The following is a 16,342-nucleotide window of genomic DNA, read 5'->3' on the forward strand; positions in this document are numbered from 1 at the left end:
TGTGCTTTTAGTTGGTCTTGTCAAAACAGGCAATAAAGAGAAAAAAAAAAACAAAAAAACTCCTCATTAGTATAGTGGTCAGTATCCCCGCCTGTCACGCGGGAGACCGGGGTTCGATTCCCCGACGGGGAGCATATTTTTTTTTTTACACCCAGTTTTTTTGTTTTACTTTATTGAAAAGTCCATGCTGCGCTAGAGTTCCCGTCCCGCTCTTCCCGTCTCTCCTCGTTAGTATGGATTTCTGCTTCTGGCACTCGCCGAGAACGGTCGCAGGATGGCTGGCTCCAACGGAGCTGCGACAACGGCCCCAGTTGGCCGCGGTACTTTTGCTGCGTCATCGTCTACCGACGACTACAAGGTGGTGTTGCCTCCCATCCCAATGGGTGCAACGATTTTAAATTCAGTACTTTTGCACTGCGATTTGAGAGGCCGCCCCTATCGTATTGAAGATTTCCGGCAAGAACTGAAGCGGTGCGCCGTCCTGTCCGAGATTGTGGCGCTCGGTGCTTTCCAGATGAACCATGTCTGGTTAGCCACGCTGCGAACGCCGGAAGCCAAGAAGCGGCTCATCGACTGCAAAGAGTTGAACGTGAAGGACCTGAGGTGTGTCGTCATCGACCCCAGCAGCACGGAAGTCCGTCTACGCCTCCATTGGGTCCCGTATCATGTGACGGACGACGCGGTGAGCAAGTTTTTGGAACCCTACGGCAAGGTTATAGAAGTCGCACGTGAGAAGTGGCGCGTCGAGGGATTCGAGGGCATCGAGTCGACTACCCGGGTGGCACGCATGACGCTGAAGAGCGGCGTCACGCCCGACGGAATGCCTCATCAGCTGCGGCTTCAGGGGGCGAACGTCCTTATCGTAATCCCGGGGAGGGCGCCGGTCTGCCTGCGCTGTAAGCGTGCCGGGCACATCAGGCGCGACTGCCGCGTGCCTAAGTGCTCGGTGTGCTCACGTTTCGGCCACGAGAAGGAGGAGTGCGTAAAGACCTACGCCCGAGTAACTGGTGGAGCGGCGGCGGAAGACCTTTCGCCCCTAACCATGGATGTCGACGAGGCTGAGCGTTCCGCTCAGGGACAACAAGACGAAACTCCACCGTCTGGTGAGCCCTGCAGTCATCCTGTTGGAGCGGACGGCTCGACTGAAGTCTCGCCTGTAAAGGACAAGAAGGAGGTGGCTGGTGGCGTTCCTGAACCGGACAGCGCGGCACTCCCTCCCTCGGCGACGCCAATGGAGAAGACCGTAGCCCCGCGCGAGGCCTCCCCCCCGACTTTCGAGAAGGCGCCTTCCGAAGGTCACGACACTATGGACGAAACCACCGAGTCCATCAAGCGTGGTCTCGACGAGAACCCTCCGACGACGCCGGGCATGACACCCAGGCCCAACCCTTGGATGGAGAGGACAAAGAAGGGGCGTTTCCAGCCCACGCCCACCTTAACCCCAGATGACCGGAGGCGACTCAACACCAAGTAAGGCGGCTAACGCCTGGTTACAAAGACTGACGTCCGAATGCCAAGGCAAGTGCTACAGCAAAACACATGATTTGTACGTTCCAACCAGCAATAACGGTCGCATCGCTAAATGTTCGAGGTTTGAGCGCCAGGAAAAAACAATACCAATTGCAGCGTTTGCTGCTTAAAGAGAAACCCGATTTCTTAGCGGTGCAAGAGACTAAAATGGCTGAGGAGGAACAGGTTGCTAGTGCGCTTAGGCCTTTTCTGCAGTCGTACGAAGTTTGTGTCACCCACGCGGTTGGTTTTTCTGCCGGATGTTTTCTTTTTCTTAAAAAGTCCCTGCCCTTGTCGGAGTTAGCTGTAACCACCGACACGGAAGGGCGGTTCATCATGTGCGATTTTTCTTTAGCGTCTTTTCAGTGGCGAATTGTTTGTGTGTATGCGCCTAGTACGGTTAAAGACCGTGTTTCCTTTTTTATTGGCTTACGCCGTTTTCTAGATTGTGATAAAACGATTGTGTTGTTGGGCGATTTTAACTGCGTTGTAAGGGCAGCAGACAGAACGCCCCTGAGGCGGAGCAGTGACAAGAGTGCGCAAGTTTTAAGCGAACTGGTTGAAGACTTTGACTTGGTTGACGCCGGAACGGTGACGAACGAAACGAGCGAGATTCGTTTCACCCATTTCCAAGCGTCGTCTCATGCGCGCCTCGATAGAGTATACGTATCGGCCTCCGCGGCAGCAGTGTTAAGAAAGTATCGCGTCACACCTGTGTTTTTTTCGGATCATTGCATGATTTCGACAACGATCGGCGAAAAAGCGCCGCCGAAGGCCAAGTTTAACTGGAAGCTGTGGAAGCTTAATACAAAACTGCTTGATGATGAAAGTTTTCTTGCAGCGGTAGATAACGTCTTCAAAACGCTTTTTAAAACCGCAAGGGACGATATATTCGAGACGTGGGAGCTCATCAAACAGGAAGTGAAGATGCTCGCTATCGAAAGGTCGTCGATTTTAGCGTACGAGGCGCGTTGCGACGAACGTGGTTTAATCGAAGATTTGCAAGCTCTGTCAAGAGCTGAGTGTGAGCGACCCGGCACAGCTCTTAAAGATTTGGAAACGGTTAAGCAACGCCTGACGCATTTTCATCAAGAGCGTTACCGCGGAGCCATTGTTCGGGCTCGATCAGAGAAGTACTTGATGGGAGAACAGCCTACTAAACGGTCTTTGGCGGATGAGAAAAGGTTCGCGCTTCGCAACGAAAGTGGCGAAATCGAGTACAACGGAGTGATTAACACGAGCCCAAGTAGTATTGAGCAGGCTTTTGTCGCACACTATAGGCAAGTTTTCGAAACCCAAGTTAAAGGAAGGCAGGACCCTATGTGTGGAAAACTTCTAGAGTCCCTGCCGCAACTAACGGAAGAGGAGAAGGAAAACCTCACAGAGCCGATCACTCTTCAAGAGGTCGAGAGAGCAATAGACGATTTGCCGAGCTCGAAAACGCCAGGACCGGACGGGCTATGCGCCGAATTTTATAAGAAATACAAAAGCGTAATCGCTCCGCTTTTTTTAGAAGTGATTTGTAAGGCATACGAAAGGAAAGTACTGCCGCCGTCTTTTTCACGTACATACACTGTGTTAATTCCCAAAAGCGATGACGTTGCGATGACGTCAAGTCACTGGTTTCCGCCCGATAACTCTGTGTAATGTAGATTACAAGGTTTTTGCTAAAATCCTAGCGGGGAGGTTCCAGAGTGTTGCCTGCCAGCTCATTGGAGATCATCAGACCTGTGGGATACAGGGTCGATCGATTTTGACGAATGTGCACGTTGCCCGAACTGTTTTGGAGGCATGTGACGATGGCATGGGCCAAGTTGCCATGCTTCAACTGGACCTAGATAAGGCTTTCGATCGTGTTAAGCACGATGTCCTTTTTGATGTTTTAAAGCACGTGAATGTGGGCGAGCGTATTTTGGACGGGGTTAAAATGGCGTACCAAGAGTGTACCACTAGGCTCATTGTGAACAGGGAATTGACTGAACCGATACGTGTGCGAACATCCGTAAGACAAGGATGTCCCTTGTCGCCGTTATTGTTTAACCTCTATTTGGAACTTTTTTGTTTAAGTGTTCAGAACAGTAATCAATGTCACGGATTCCGGATGGAAAATGAGGAGATAAAAGTCATGAGCTATGCAGATGATGTCGCGGTTTTTTGTAGCGATAAGCCAAGTATTAGCGCGGCTGTGAAGTTGGCAACAGACTTCTGTAAGGCTACAGGGGCAGCCATAAATTTGAGCAAGTGCCGTGGGTTTTGGCACGGAGAGTGGGCCACAACCCCTTCGGTGTTTGAAGGGGTGTGTTGGGACCGTGTGCCGTGCACTTACCTCGGTGTGCCACTAAAATGTTACAGGCAAAGCAAATCCTATTGGTCGGGAGTCGCCGCCGACCTGGACAGACGCGCTTCCCGTTGGAAGCAGCGTGAGCTGTCCATATTTGCCAGAGCGACAGTATGTAATATTTTTCTCATTGCAAAATTATGGTACGTGATGCAGGCCATTCATTGTGCTCGCTTGAATGTGCAGAAATTTCACCGTGTTTTTGCCACGTTTATTTGGAATTCAAAGTGGGAGCCGATGAGGAGAGACAATCTTTTCCATCGGATTCGTCACGGTGGTCTCGGTCTCTCGCATTTGTTTTGCAAACAGATTGTGTCCCGATTCTTTTTTCTACGAGACCAAGAGCATCCTTTCATACGTACATTTATACAAACCAAATTGTCTCCTCATTTGCCATCTTTTCTCGTTTCGTCCCATGGCGGCGAACTTAAGAGATTAGTGGGATATCAAAAGGAGGTGGTAGACGCAGTGTTATTTTTGTCTGCCCGTTTTTCTTTTGAGTATTTGTCTGCTGTTAGCAAGAAAACACTTACACGCGAGTTATTGATAAGTTTGTTTCCAAACCCGTTGTATAGAACTGTAGTCTGTAGCGGGGGCCAAGATGTGCTCAAGCGAGTGAAGAATATGTGCGTTCCCCCTTCCGTTAAAACGTTCTTTTTTAAACTGCATTCCAATACACTGCCCGTTAAGGTGTGGCTTCAAGGAAAGGGTATTGATGTTCCGTGGTCGGTAGACTGTATTTTATGTAAGAAACCTGAGACTATCGAGCACGTTTTCATTTTTTGCTGGGATGCGGTATTTTTTTGGGACGTGCTCCAGCGCACGTTGAAGAAACAACTGTGCATTAGCCAATCAGTTATACGTTTCTTGAATGTGAGTAACGATGATGGCATACCTTTTGATATGATTATGTTGTTGGCTTTGTGCAGTATTTGGAGGTCGCGCATGGCGGTCCGTCATGCCGACCCTAGTGTGAAAGAAGTGCATCATTATTTTTTCAGCCTTGTTAAGCAAGTGGAAAGTGTTTTTTCAAACCGTAAAACGAAACCCGAGTGGCTAGAAATTTGTAAACCGCTCCTCGAAATGCGAGGATTTTAACGTACCCTGCAATAAGTCTTGCAGAGTATTTTTTTTTAAAGTGACATTGCCGTTTTTGCATTCCTCCTGCAATAAAGAAATAAAAAAAAAAAAAAACTCCTCGTTAGTATAGTGGTCAGTATCCCCGCCTGTCACGGGGGAGACCGGGGTTCGATTCCCCGACGGGGAGCATATTTTTTTTTTTTACACCCAGTTTTTTGTTTTACTTTAGTGAAAAGTCCATGCTGCGCTAGAGTTCCCGTCCCGCTATTCCCGTCTCTCCTCGTTAGTATAGTGGTCAGTATCCCCGCCTGTCACGCGGGAGACCGGGGTTCGATTCCCCGACGGGGAGCATATTTTTTTTTTTACACCCAGTTTTTTGTTTTACTTTATTGAAAAGTCCATGCTGCGCTAGAGTTCCCGTCCTGCTATTCCCGTCTCTCCTCGTTAGTATAGTAGGATTCCACTTCCGGCAGCCGAAGCGAACGGACGTATCATGAGCTCCGTAGGAGCGGTGACAGCGGCCGCGTCTGGCCGTGGTAATGCTGTTAATTCTGCCTCTGGAAACCCTGACGAATACAAAGTTATTTTGCCTCCCTTGCCGAACGGATACATCGCCATGAACTGTGTGTTTCTGCACTGCGACGTGAAGGGCCGGCCATACCGGATTCAAGACTTCCGCGACGAACTGCTGCGGCTGCAAGTGCTGAAAGATCTGGTGTCGGCGGGACCGCATCAGATGAACCATGTCTGGATGCTACGGCTGGCTTCGCTTGCAGCAAAGCAGAGGTTAATGGACGGTAAAGAGCTAACCGTAAAAGGGTGCGGTGCCTCGTAATGGACCCCGCCAACGTGGAAGTAAGGCTCAAGCTACACTGGGTGCCCTATGACGTGCCGAACTGTCACGTAAAAAAGGAGATGGAACGGTACGGCAAAGTGACTGACATAACGCGGGACCTCTTCAGGGAAAAGGGTTTCGAGGCGGTCGAGTCAAACACCCGGACGGTTCGCCTGACTCTCAAGGACGGTTGTACCGTCGACAGCCTCCCCCACGAAATTCGTCTGGAAGGCTGCAAGGTCCTCGTCGTTGTGCCAGGACGGGCCCCACTGTGCCTCAGGTGCAGGCGTACGGGCCACATCCGGCGAGATTGCCGCGTCCCTCGCTGTACGGAATGCCACGGGTACGGCCACGCAGCAGAAGACTGCGTCAAAACCTACGCGTCTATCGCCCGTGACCGCAAGTCGGAGGACAACACCGACTACGTCATGGACGACGCGGAGGCAGAGGAAGTCGTCGGAGGGTCATCGCCCGTCACCCTGCCATCGACGGAGCCTAGTGGTACGCCCACGCCCAACAACGACGGCAACCCTGACGCAGCGTCCTTCGTGCGCAACCCCGAGGAGAAACCCGAAGCGCAAGTCACGCCCAGCGACGACACTAAAAAGCGCCTGCCCCATGAGCCAGCACTTTCCGGTGGCGGTCCATCGGCAACGAAGCCCGGCCATCCCGGGGGGCCAAACAGCGAGGCCGGAGTGGAAGAGTGCCAGGACACAGACATGGACTCTACTCTCAAGCGACCGAGGGACCCTGCGCCAGCACCAGCTGCAACCGCCGGAATGGCCGCCAGCGGGTTGCCTGTGCCAGGAATCAAAAAGTTCCGGGTCGTGGCGAAGCCGCGTGTCCCGCCGGTCGATCGTCGCAGAAAGGACTCCCTGTGAGTCTTTTTGAGCCTAACCGGCAGTGCAAGTGTCAACCGTAGTTTTCGTTTCCTTCGGCATTTTCTTGCGCGAGGGCCATTCTTTTTTTGCGAGCCTACCATGTTCTCCGTCTCCTTTTCAAGCGTTCATGAACCTTGAACGATCTTTACGGGTGGGCACGTTAAACGTGCGCGGCTTTTGTGCCAGGCGTCGCCAATACCAGGTAAACCGCTTGTTTATTGAGAATGACCTGGACATAGTCGCGGTCCAGGAGACGAAAATGGAAGGCGAGGCCCAGACGGAGAACATGGTACGGCTTTTTGAAACGAGGTATGACGTGTGCGTCAGCCACGCTAGGGGGGCGTCGGGGGGTTGTCTTTTATTTCTAAAGAAATCTATCGGAACCGTCGAACAAGTCGTTAGTAGTGATTCGGGGCGCTTTGTCTTGTGCGATTTTATTTTTTCCAACTACAAATTCCGTGTGGTGTGCATCTATGCCCCTATTAAGACGGAGGAACGTTTATTTTTTTTTCGAGTTTATTGAAAAGTACGTTCAAACTGATCGGTTAGTTATATTATTAGGCGATTTTAATTGTGTGTGCGCGCCGCAGGATAGGTCAAATAGCGTGAGGTTTCGGGATGCGAACACCGTGTTTTTGTGCGACATGCTTCAGCGGTTCGATTTAGAAGACGTTGCGCACTGCGTGTCTCGCGGTAGGGGTTTAAAGTACACGCATTTCCAGGGTGCGAGTCATGCACGCTTGGATGGAGCGTATGTCTCCCTCGACCTTGTAAGAGCGTGCAAGCAATACGCCGTTGATCACGTGTCGTTCAGTGATCATTGCCTTGTTTCTTTTTTAATTTGTTCCTCCAAAGATACGCCTAAAAAGTTCACGTGGGACTTGTGGAAATTTAATTCCAAACTTCTTGAAGACGAGCCTTTTGTACAAGCGGTCCGAAAAAATCTTGAAGATTCAGCGAGCGCAAAAGGGCAAGGATTTGGAGTAAAATGGGAGTTGTTTAAACAGGAAATAGAATTTACTTCCATCGAGCACTCCGGCTTATTGAAGCATAACGAAAAGAAAGAATCGCGCGAGTTAAACAGCCTTCTTCAAAGGCTGATGTTGGAAGAATGCCTATCGCCAGGTTTTTTTTCGGAGGAAATTATCAGTATCAAAAAGCGCCTCGAAATTCTTGATACCGAAGAATACAAGGGGGCCATGCTGCGAGCGCGATGGAACCGGTTATCGCTTGGGGAGCTACCCACGAAAAGGGCGATAGGCGCGGAACGAAAGTATGCGAGTCAAAATGAAATCACGGAAATTTCGTATCAAGGGGTTCTGACGAGCGATAACGTGAACATACAACGCGTGTTCGTAGAGTACTATAAAGAATTGTTCAGTTATCGTGAGCCTAAAGAAAACGGGTTTCGGAGTTTTTATTTGCCATTAATGCCGAAGCTGGTAGACGAACTAAAAGAAAAGTTAGAACAACCTATAATGTTGTGGGAAGTAGAAAAGGCCATCGACAACTTGAAACCGGGAAAGTCACCCGGCCCTGATGGTTTAGGAGCAGAATTTTATAAAGCTTTCAAAGACCAGCTTGCCCCGTTTTTGCATTGTGTGTTTATCGAAGCGTATACTCTTAATGCTTTGCCCCCGTCGTTTTTGTGCACGCACACGATTTTTATTCCCAAGACTGAAGACCGCTTGAAACTCCGTTCCGTTGGTTCTTACCGCCCTATTACACTGACCAATGTAGATTACAAGATTTTCATGAAAGTACTAGCGGAACGATTACAAAGTGTCATTAGCATTATCGTCGGCCCGCACCAGACGTGCGGCATAAAGGGCAGGAGTATTGTAACGAACGTGCACGTTGCACGAAGTATTTTGGAATGTTGCGACACTATGGAAAGAAGAGTGGCAATGTTACAGGTCGACCTGGAAAAGGCCTTCGACCGCGTGTCCCATGAAATTCTTTTTGCTATTTTAGATCATGTAAATGTAGGGGCAGTTTTGTCTGATGGTATACGTATGGCATACAAAAATTGCGCCACTCGACTTGTGGTGAACAAATGTGTGACTGAGCGCGTTCCTCTCCTTTCTTCCGTGAGACAAGGCTGTCCGATTTCGCCGTTGCTTTTTTGTATTTTTCTTGAACCATTTTGTTTAAGCGTTATTCATAGTAGTTACATTCGAGGTTTTAAGTTGCAAACTGTTGAAGTCCGCATCTTCTCATATGCGGACGACGTAGTAATTTTTTGTAGCGACAAGGGCAGTGTAAAGAAAGCCATAGAGTTGATAGAAATGTTTTGCGACCGTACGTGCAGTTCTGTAAACTTTGAAAAGTGTGTGGGTCTTTGGCACGGCGATTGGCCTTCTACGCCGACTGTGTATGAACGCATTACGTGGACGGATTCGCCGTCTCGGTATCTTGGGGTACCACTGAATCACTATCGCAACACTGACGAATTCTGGCGCGATGAAACTGAGGCTTTGCGCGCGAAGGCGAACAAGTGGGGAGGCCATGGTTTATCAATCTTCGCGCGTGCATCTGTGTGTAACACATTTCTTGCTGCGAAGATTTGGTACGTGTTGCAGGTGTTGCATTGTTCACGTATTAACGTTCACCGCATTCATCGTGTGTTTGCCCTCTTCATTTGGAGCTCGGTATGGGAGAGGACGAGCCGAACGAATCTTTTCCGAATGGTCATTGTTGGCGGTCTGGGGCTTTCCAATTTGTTTGTAAGGCAATTGGTTAATAGATTTTTATTTCTTCGAGACCAGAAAGATCCTTTTTTATGCACGGTCATTCAAGCGAGGCTGCGCAGCGCTCTTCCTGAGTTCATTGTGTCGTCCGGCATAGACGTCAGCGGTTCTGTACGCGGTTATCTAAAAGAAGTCGTTGGTGCTTATCAGTTTTTAACAACGCGCTTTTCTTTGGAATACTTGTGCGGTGTCTCGCGGAAACGGTTGACAAAAGACATTATTGATTTAATTTTTCGCACTCCTTCGTATCGTATGTTTTTCACTGAAGGCCCAGGGCAGGACGTGTTAAAACGTGTCAAAAGAATGGTCATTCCCGCCTCAACCAATATTTTTTTTTTTCAAGTTGCATAGCCAAACCTTACCTGTCAAAGCATGGCTAGTGGAGAAGGGAGTGCCTGTTGCCTGGACCGATAACTGCATATTATGCAAAAAGCAAGAAACAATAGAACATGTTTTTCTAGATTGCTGGGATGCAGTGTTTTTCTGGGACGTCCTGCAAAGAACGCTCAAAAAGTACCTGCCTCTTACGCCACATGGAATTCGTTTTTTACCTGTTAGGGGGGATGACGGTGTACCTCTAGACATGGTCATGCTGCTGGGCCTTCACAGTTTGTGGCGGTGTCGCATGGCCGTGCGCCATGCAGACGTCGATCTGCGTCCTGTGCACAAGTATTTTGCAGAGCAAATGTGCTTTATGAAGGAAGTGTATAGGGCCCAACAACCTTGGCCTGAATGGTTACCACTTCTTGAGGGGCTTGCTAACCTCAAAGAATTTTAACATGTTTGCGTCAGCCAGGTGAGCTGATGGTTTTTTAGCCTCTTATTTTGAGTGTATGTTATTGCCTTGTACCTGCCAAAATCAAGCAATAAAGAAAAAAAAAAAATCCTCGTTAGTATAGTGGTCAGTATCCCCGCCTGTCACGCGAGAGACCGCGGGGTTCGATTCCCCGACGGGGAGCATATTTTTTTTTTTTACACCCAGTTTTTTGTTTTACTTTATTGAAAAGTCCATATTGCGCTAGAGTTTCCGTCCCGCTATTCCCGTCTCTCCTCGTTAGTATAGATTCCACTTCCGGCTGCCGAGCGCGACGGACGTGTTATCATGTGCTCCGTCGGAGCGGCAAAAACGGCCGTGTCAGGCCGTGGTACATCTGTTTCTGGAAACCCGGAGGAATACAAGATCATCCTGCCCACTCTGCCTACTGGATACGTTGCCACCAACTCTGTTATTCTTCACTGCGATGTGAAAGGCCGGCCATACCGGATCCAAGACTTTCGCGACGAACTGCGGCGGCTGGAGGTGCTGAAAGACCTGGCGTCGGCGGGGCCGCACCAAATGAATCACGTGTGGATGCTCCGACTGCACACGCTCCAAGCGAAGCAAAGGTTAGTGGATGCAAAAGAGTTGACCGTGAAAGGGGGGCGTTGCCTCGTGCTGGACCCCGCCAACGCGGCGGTCAAACTCAAGCTGCATTGGGTGCCTTACGACGTACCGAACTGCCAAGTAAAGAAAGAAATGGAGCGGTATGGCAAGGTGTCTGACATAACCAGAGACTTCTTCCGGGAGAAGGGTTTTGAGGCTGTCGAGTCGAACACCCGGTCTGTACGCCTGACCCTCAAGGAAGGCTACACCACCGACAGCCTCCCCCATGAAATCCGTCTGGAAGGATGCAAGGTCCTTGTTGTCGTACCAGGACGGGCCCCGCTGTGTCTTAGATGCAGGCGGAAGGGGCACATCCGACGAGACTGCCGCGTCCCGCGCTGTACAGACTGTCACCGGTACGGCCACGAGACGGACGACTGTGTTAAGACGTACGCTTCTATCGCCCGAGACCGCAAGTCGGAGGACAATTCCGACTACGTCATGGACGACGCTGAAGCCGAGGAAGCCGTAGGAGGGTCACCGCCCGCCGCCCTGACACGGACGGAACCAAGCGGAGCGTCGAAACCCAACGACGACGGGGACCCTGACGCAGCGACTCCATCACAGGATCCTGAGGCGACGGTGCAGGTGCAAGTCTTGACCGGTGAGGGAACGAAGGAGCAGCTCGACGGTCAGAAAGCGTATCGTGAACGTGCGGCAACGACGGTAGGCCATCCTGAACACGACGACAGCAACGGAGGAGCGGACGACAGCAAAGACGTCGACATGGACTCAAGTCTGACCGGGAAGCGACCGGCTGTTGCACCAGAACCAGCCAGCGGGACTGCTACTCATGGGACTGCACCCAAAAAGAGTCGTGCAGTGAAACCGCGTTTTTCGACGGAAGACCGTCGCAAAGAAGACTCGCTGTGAGTTTCCACAATCACCCCGGTGTTTTAAGTCTCCGGATACAGGATGAGGCTCAGTTGGGCAGCGTTCCTTTCTATTCGATTTAATTTCAATGCTCAACGACTCGAGCAGTTTTTTATTTAACGAGTCCGTACGATTCGCGACTTTAAACGTACGTGGCTTAAACGCACGGAAGAAACAATACCAGCTGCAGCGGCTACTGGCTGAAGAGAAAATTGATTTTCTAGCGCTCCAGGAGACAAAAATGGCCTCCGACGACGAAATAGAACAAGCGCTGCGGCCTTTCTTGAGCCGTTACGAGGTGTGCGTCAGTCACTCGAATGGGATGTCGGCAGGCTGTTTTTTGTTTTTGGCAAAGTCAGTGCCACTGCGAGACTTGAATGTCGTCGTTGATGAGCTGGGGCGCTTTGTTTTGTGCGACTTCACTTTATTTAACCGTGACTGGCGAGTCATGTGCATCTATGCGCCCAACAGAGCGAACGAGAGAGTATTGTTCTTTCAGTTTCTAAGCTCGTACATGCAGTGCGACAGAATAGTGGTTCTTTTGGGAGACTTCAATTGCGTATGCAGCCAGGCTGATCGAAGTTCAGGCGTGTCGTACCGAGATAGCAGCGTAGAATTACTAACCGAAATGTTGCAAGAACACGATCTGGAAGACGTAGCGCGCTCGAGGGCCAATCGCGACACTCTCCGTTTTACTCATTTTCAAAGGTCATCTAACGCGCGTCTAGATCGAATCTACATGTCGGCCGAAGTAATCACCAATGTATCAGGCTACGTCGTGAAGCCCCTTTTTTTCACAGATCATTGCTTAGTCACTGTGACTCTGGGAAACAACAAGCAGCCTAAGAACAAATTTAGTTGGGGCTTGTGGAAAATGAACAACCGGTTGCTAGACGACGCTGTTTTTGTTGAGAGCGCAATAGAGACGCTAAAGAAAATTGCCTCCGGAAAAGAAACATCCTTCCTTGAAAAATGGGAATATTTTAAAGAAGAGGTCAAACAAACGGCAATTGAAAGGTCTTCCTACTTAAAGTACGTGTCAAAAAAGAAGGAGAAAGAATTGCAGAAGTATTGGCATGAACTTTTTGAAAAAGAAGATAAAAACCCGTGCACGAACGTGGCAGAAATAAAAAAAGTGAGAAGCCAGTTAGATAACTTACACCAAGAGCGTTATCGCGGTGCGATCGTGCGAGCTAGAGCAGATAAGTTTCTGTTGGGCGAGCAGCCCACTCGACGTGCCCTGGCCGAAGAAAGAAAGTACGCGCAAGATAAGGAAATCACGATGATTAGTCACAATGGTACTATAAGTGGTGACAAAACGTTTATAGAGAATGCCTTTCTTGAATATTATAAACAGCTATTTGGAGGCTGCCAGCAGCAGATTAACACGGATGAGATTGACAGCTTACTCCAAGGAACACCACAGCTTACAGATGATGAAAAAGAGTGGTTGGAGGAACCAATTACGCTCGGAGAAATAGAACGTGCAATAGATGGTTTGCCGGCGCATAAAACGCCCGGACCTGACGGCATAAGTGCCGAATTTTATCAAAAGTTCAAAGATTTAGTAGCCCCTTTTTTTCTGGAAGTCTTTCGCGAGGCGTATGAATTCAAAGCATTACCACCTTCCTTTCTGAAAACGTATACTGTGCTTATACCGAAAGGCACTGACGCGAATGCGGCAAGGCGCGTAAGTGAGTACCGACCGATCACTTTATGCAACGTCGATTATAAAATTTTTGCACGGGTTTTAACTAAGAGACTCCAGCAAGTCATATGTAATTTAGTAGGTGAACACCAAACATGTGGCATACGGGGAAGGTGTATCCAAACAAACATACATGTCGCACGAACAATTTTAGACACTGTTAGCAACGAAGGAGGCCAAGTGGCGATGCTGCAGATAGACTTACAGAAGGCCTTTGATCGTGTCCGACACGAGGTGCTCTGGAAAGTGCTAGAACGCGGTAATGTAGGGGCAGTTCTTTTGGAGGGAGCACGCATGTCGTACGCTGGGTGTGTTACACAATTAGTTATCAATAATTCTTTGACCCCTAAAATACCTGTATCTTCCTCCGTGAGACAGGGGTGTCCCATGTCACCGTTGTTGTTTGCGTTGTACTTAGAGCCCTTTTGTCTGAGTGTTATTCAAAGTGAAAAAGTGCACGGTTTTAGAATGGACTCAGTTGAGACAAAAGTGTTGTCTTACGCAGATGATATTGCCGTATTTTGTAGTGACAAAAGAAGCGTAGAGGAAGTTTTAAAACTGACACAGTCATTTTGCGCCTCCACGGGTGCCGTAGTGAACCTCGATAAGTGCTCCGGCGTTTGGCACGGTACTTGGGCTACAACACCAGCTTTGTACGAAGGTATTCGATGGCAGTGCACCCCGTGCAAGTATCTGGGAGTCCCACTACAGCACCTGAGGAAAACAAAGCCTTACTGGGAAAATGCCGTTGAGGACATAAAGAAACGCACCGCCTCATGGCGTAATCGTGACCTGTCTATTTTTACGCGAGCAACCGTGTGTAACATCTTCCTGACCGCGAAGATTTGGTATGTCCTACAGGTGCTATGCTGCCCCAGAATCTATATCCAGAAGATGCACCGCGTGTTCGCACTATTTATCTGGTTGTCATCAAGCGAGCCGATGTGTCGGGACAATCTGTTTCGTCATGTGTCCAAGGGAGGGGTTGGACTGTCGCATCTTTTTATTCGTCAAACTGTGTCGCGGTTTCTTTTTCTGCGTGATCAGCGACACCCCCTTTTACGAACGATGTTTCAGACAAGGCTCAGGGACGCCTTACCGTCCTTTTTTGTCGCGTCAGACTCGGGGCCCCCAGCCAAACCAGTTGGGTTTATAAAGGAAGTTATAGAAGCCTTTCATTTTTTGGACGTAAGATTTTCACGGGAATATTTATCAACAGTATCGCGCAAAAAGTTGACGCGCGACCTCCTCGAGTTGTTATTCCCTGCTCCGTTGTATAGACTTCCTTATGTTTCGTGTCCGGGACAAGATGTTCTTGCCCGGGTAAAGAAAATGTGCGTCCCGCCTAGTGTCAAAACCTTTTTCTTCCGCCTCCATAGTGAAACGTTGCCTGTGAAGGTATGGCTCGATAGACGAGGCATTTACGTCCCATGGAGTGTAAATTGTCTACTTTGCAAACAACCGGAGACGATTGAACATGCATTCTTGTACTGCTGGGATGCAGTGTTCTTCTGGGACGTTTTGCAGCGGACTTTGAAAAAGGATTTACAGGTCAATCCTTTTTCAATTCGCTTCCTCCCGGTGGAAAAGCATCAAAGCGTACCCTATGATATGTTTATGGTATTAGGATTGCATAGCCTTTGGAAGTCTCGCATGGCGGTGCGCCACGCAGAGCAGCACCCTAAGTCGGCCCGCCTGTTTTTTGTCGAACTTGTTGTCCAAGTGAAGAGCGTTGTTGAACGTTTTGAAACCCCGCCAGAGTGGTTTAACCTGTTAGAAGAACTAACAGGAATGAAGGAATTTTAATCCTACGGACGGCTCCAAGTCGGAGTACATGGGTTTTTAATGTGTGATGTGCGACTTGTGCGCAATAAAGAAAAAAAAAAAAAAAAAAAAAACTCCTCGTTAGTATAGTGGTCAGTATCCCCGCCTGTCACGCGGGAGACCGGGGTTCGATTCCCCGACGGGGAGCATATATTTTTTTTTACACCCAGTTTTTTGTTTTACTTTATTGAAAAGCCCATATTGCGCTAGAGTTTCCGTCCCGCTATTCCCGTCTCTCCTCGTTAGTATAGTGGTAGAGTCTGTGGCCGACCACCGAAGTGTTCGGACGCAGGATGACGAGCTCCCAAGGAGCGGTATCAGCGGCCGTATCTGGCCGTGGCTTATCTGATGTTGAAGGCTCCGCTGACTATAAGATTATTTTGTCACCCCTGCCCAACGGATACATCGCTAAAAATTCTGTTTTTTTACATTGCGACGTCCGCAACCGGCCGTATCGCATTCAAGATTTTCGAGAGGAACTTCTGCGTTTGAAGGTGCTTCCCGAGTTGGCGTCGGCGGGTGCCCACCAGATGAACCACGTGTGGATGCTTCGCATGCACACGTTGGCAGCGAAGCAGTGCCTACTCGACGCCAAGGAGCTGCGAGTGAAAGGTGGGCGGTGCCTGGTCCTTGACCCCGCCAACACCGAAGTCAAGTTGCGGCTTCACTGGATCCCTTACGACGTGTCCAGTTGCCAGGTACGTCGAGAACTCGAGCGCTACGGGAAGGTCTCGGACGTCAGCCGCGAACACTTCCGCGAGAGAGGCTTCGAGGGCGTCGAGACCAACACGAGGGTCGTCCAGATGACCCTGAGAGACGGCGTCACGGTGGATGACATCCCTCATGAGATTCGTCTCGAGGGGTGCAAAGTCCTCGTGCTAGTTCCCGGACGAGCTCCTCTGTGCCTCCGCTGTCGACGCAAGGGGCACATCAGGAGAGACTGCCACGTCCCCAGGTGCACGGAGTGCCACCGGTTTGGCCACGAGAGTGCAGACTGCGTCCGCACTTACGCTACCATAGCGCAAAAACGGGTGGACGACGTTACGAGCGACCTGCAAATGGACGAGGCGGAGGCGGAAGACGCGGCCGGAGGAATCGCACCTCCCACCGCAGATCCCAAG

General features: G+C 49.8%; 1 protein-coding gene and 2 non-coding genes across 3 annotated transcripts; all 3 read left to right on the top strand.

Moving 5' to 3' along the window:
• The first annotated feature begins 343 nt into the window (after positions 1-343).
• On the top strand, positions 344-1,479 carry LOC121834301. Its single transcript, XM_042288079.1, has one exon. The coding sequence runs from the start codon at positions 380-382 to the stop codon at positions 1,472-1,474; it is 1,095 nt and encodes a 364-aa protein (XP_042144013.1). The 5' UTR covers positions 344-379; the 3' UTR covers positions 1,475-1,479.
• Positions 1,480-5,204: 3,725 nt separating this feature from the next.
• Trnad-guc lies at positions 5,205-5,276 on the top strand. Its single transcript has one exon. It is a non-coding gene; the product is annotated as a tRNA-Asp (tRNA).
• Positions 5,277-15,296: 10,020 nt separating this feature from the next.
• Positions 15,297-15,368, top strand: Trnad-guc. Its single transcript has one exon. It is a non-coding gene; the product is annotated as a tRNA-Asp (tRNA).
• The last annotated feature ends 974 nt before the right edge of the window (positions 15,369-16,342 follow it).

This window comes from Ixodes scapularis, unplaced genomic scaffold (assembly GCF_016920785.2).
Source record: "Ixodes scapularis isolate PalLabHiFi unplaced genomic scaffold, ASM1692078v2 ptg001080l_1__unscaffolded, whole genome shotgun sequence".
NCBI lineage: Eukaryota > Metazoa > Arthropoda > Arachnida > Ixodida > Ixodidae > Ixodes > Ixodes scapularis.

Coding starts and splice junctions, on each gene's coding strand:
- LOC121834301 (XM_042288079.1), top strand. CDS start 380: ATGGGTGCAACGATTTTAAATTCAGTACTTTTGCACTGCGATTTGAGA.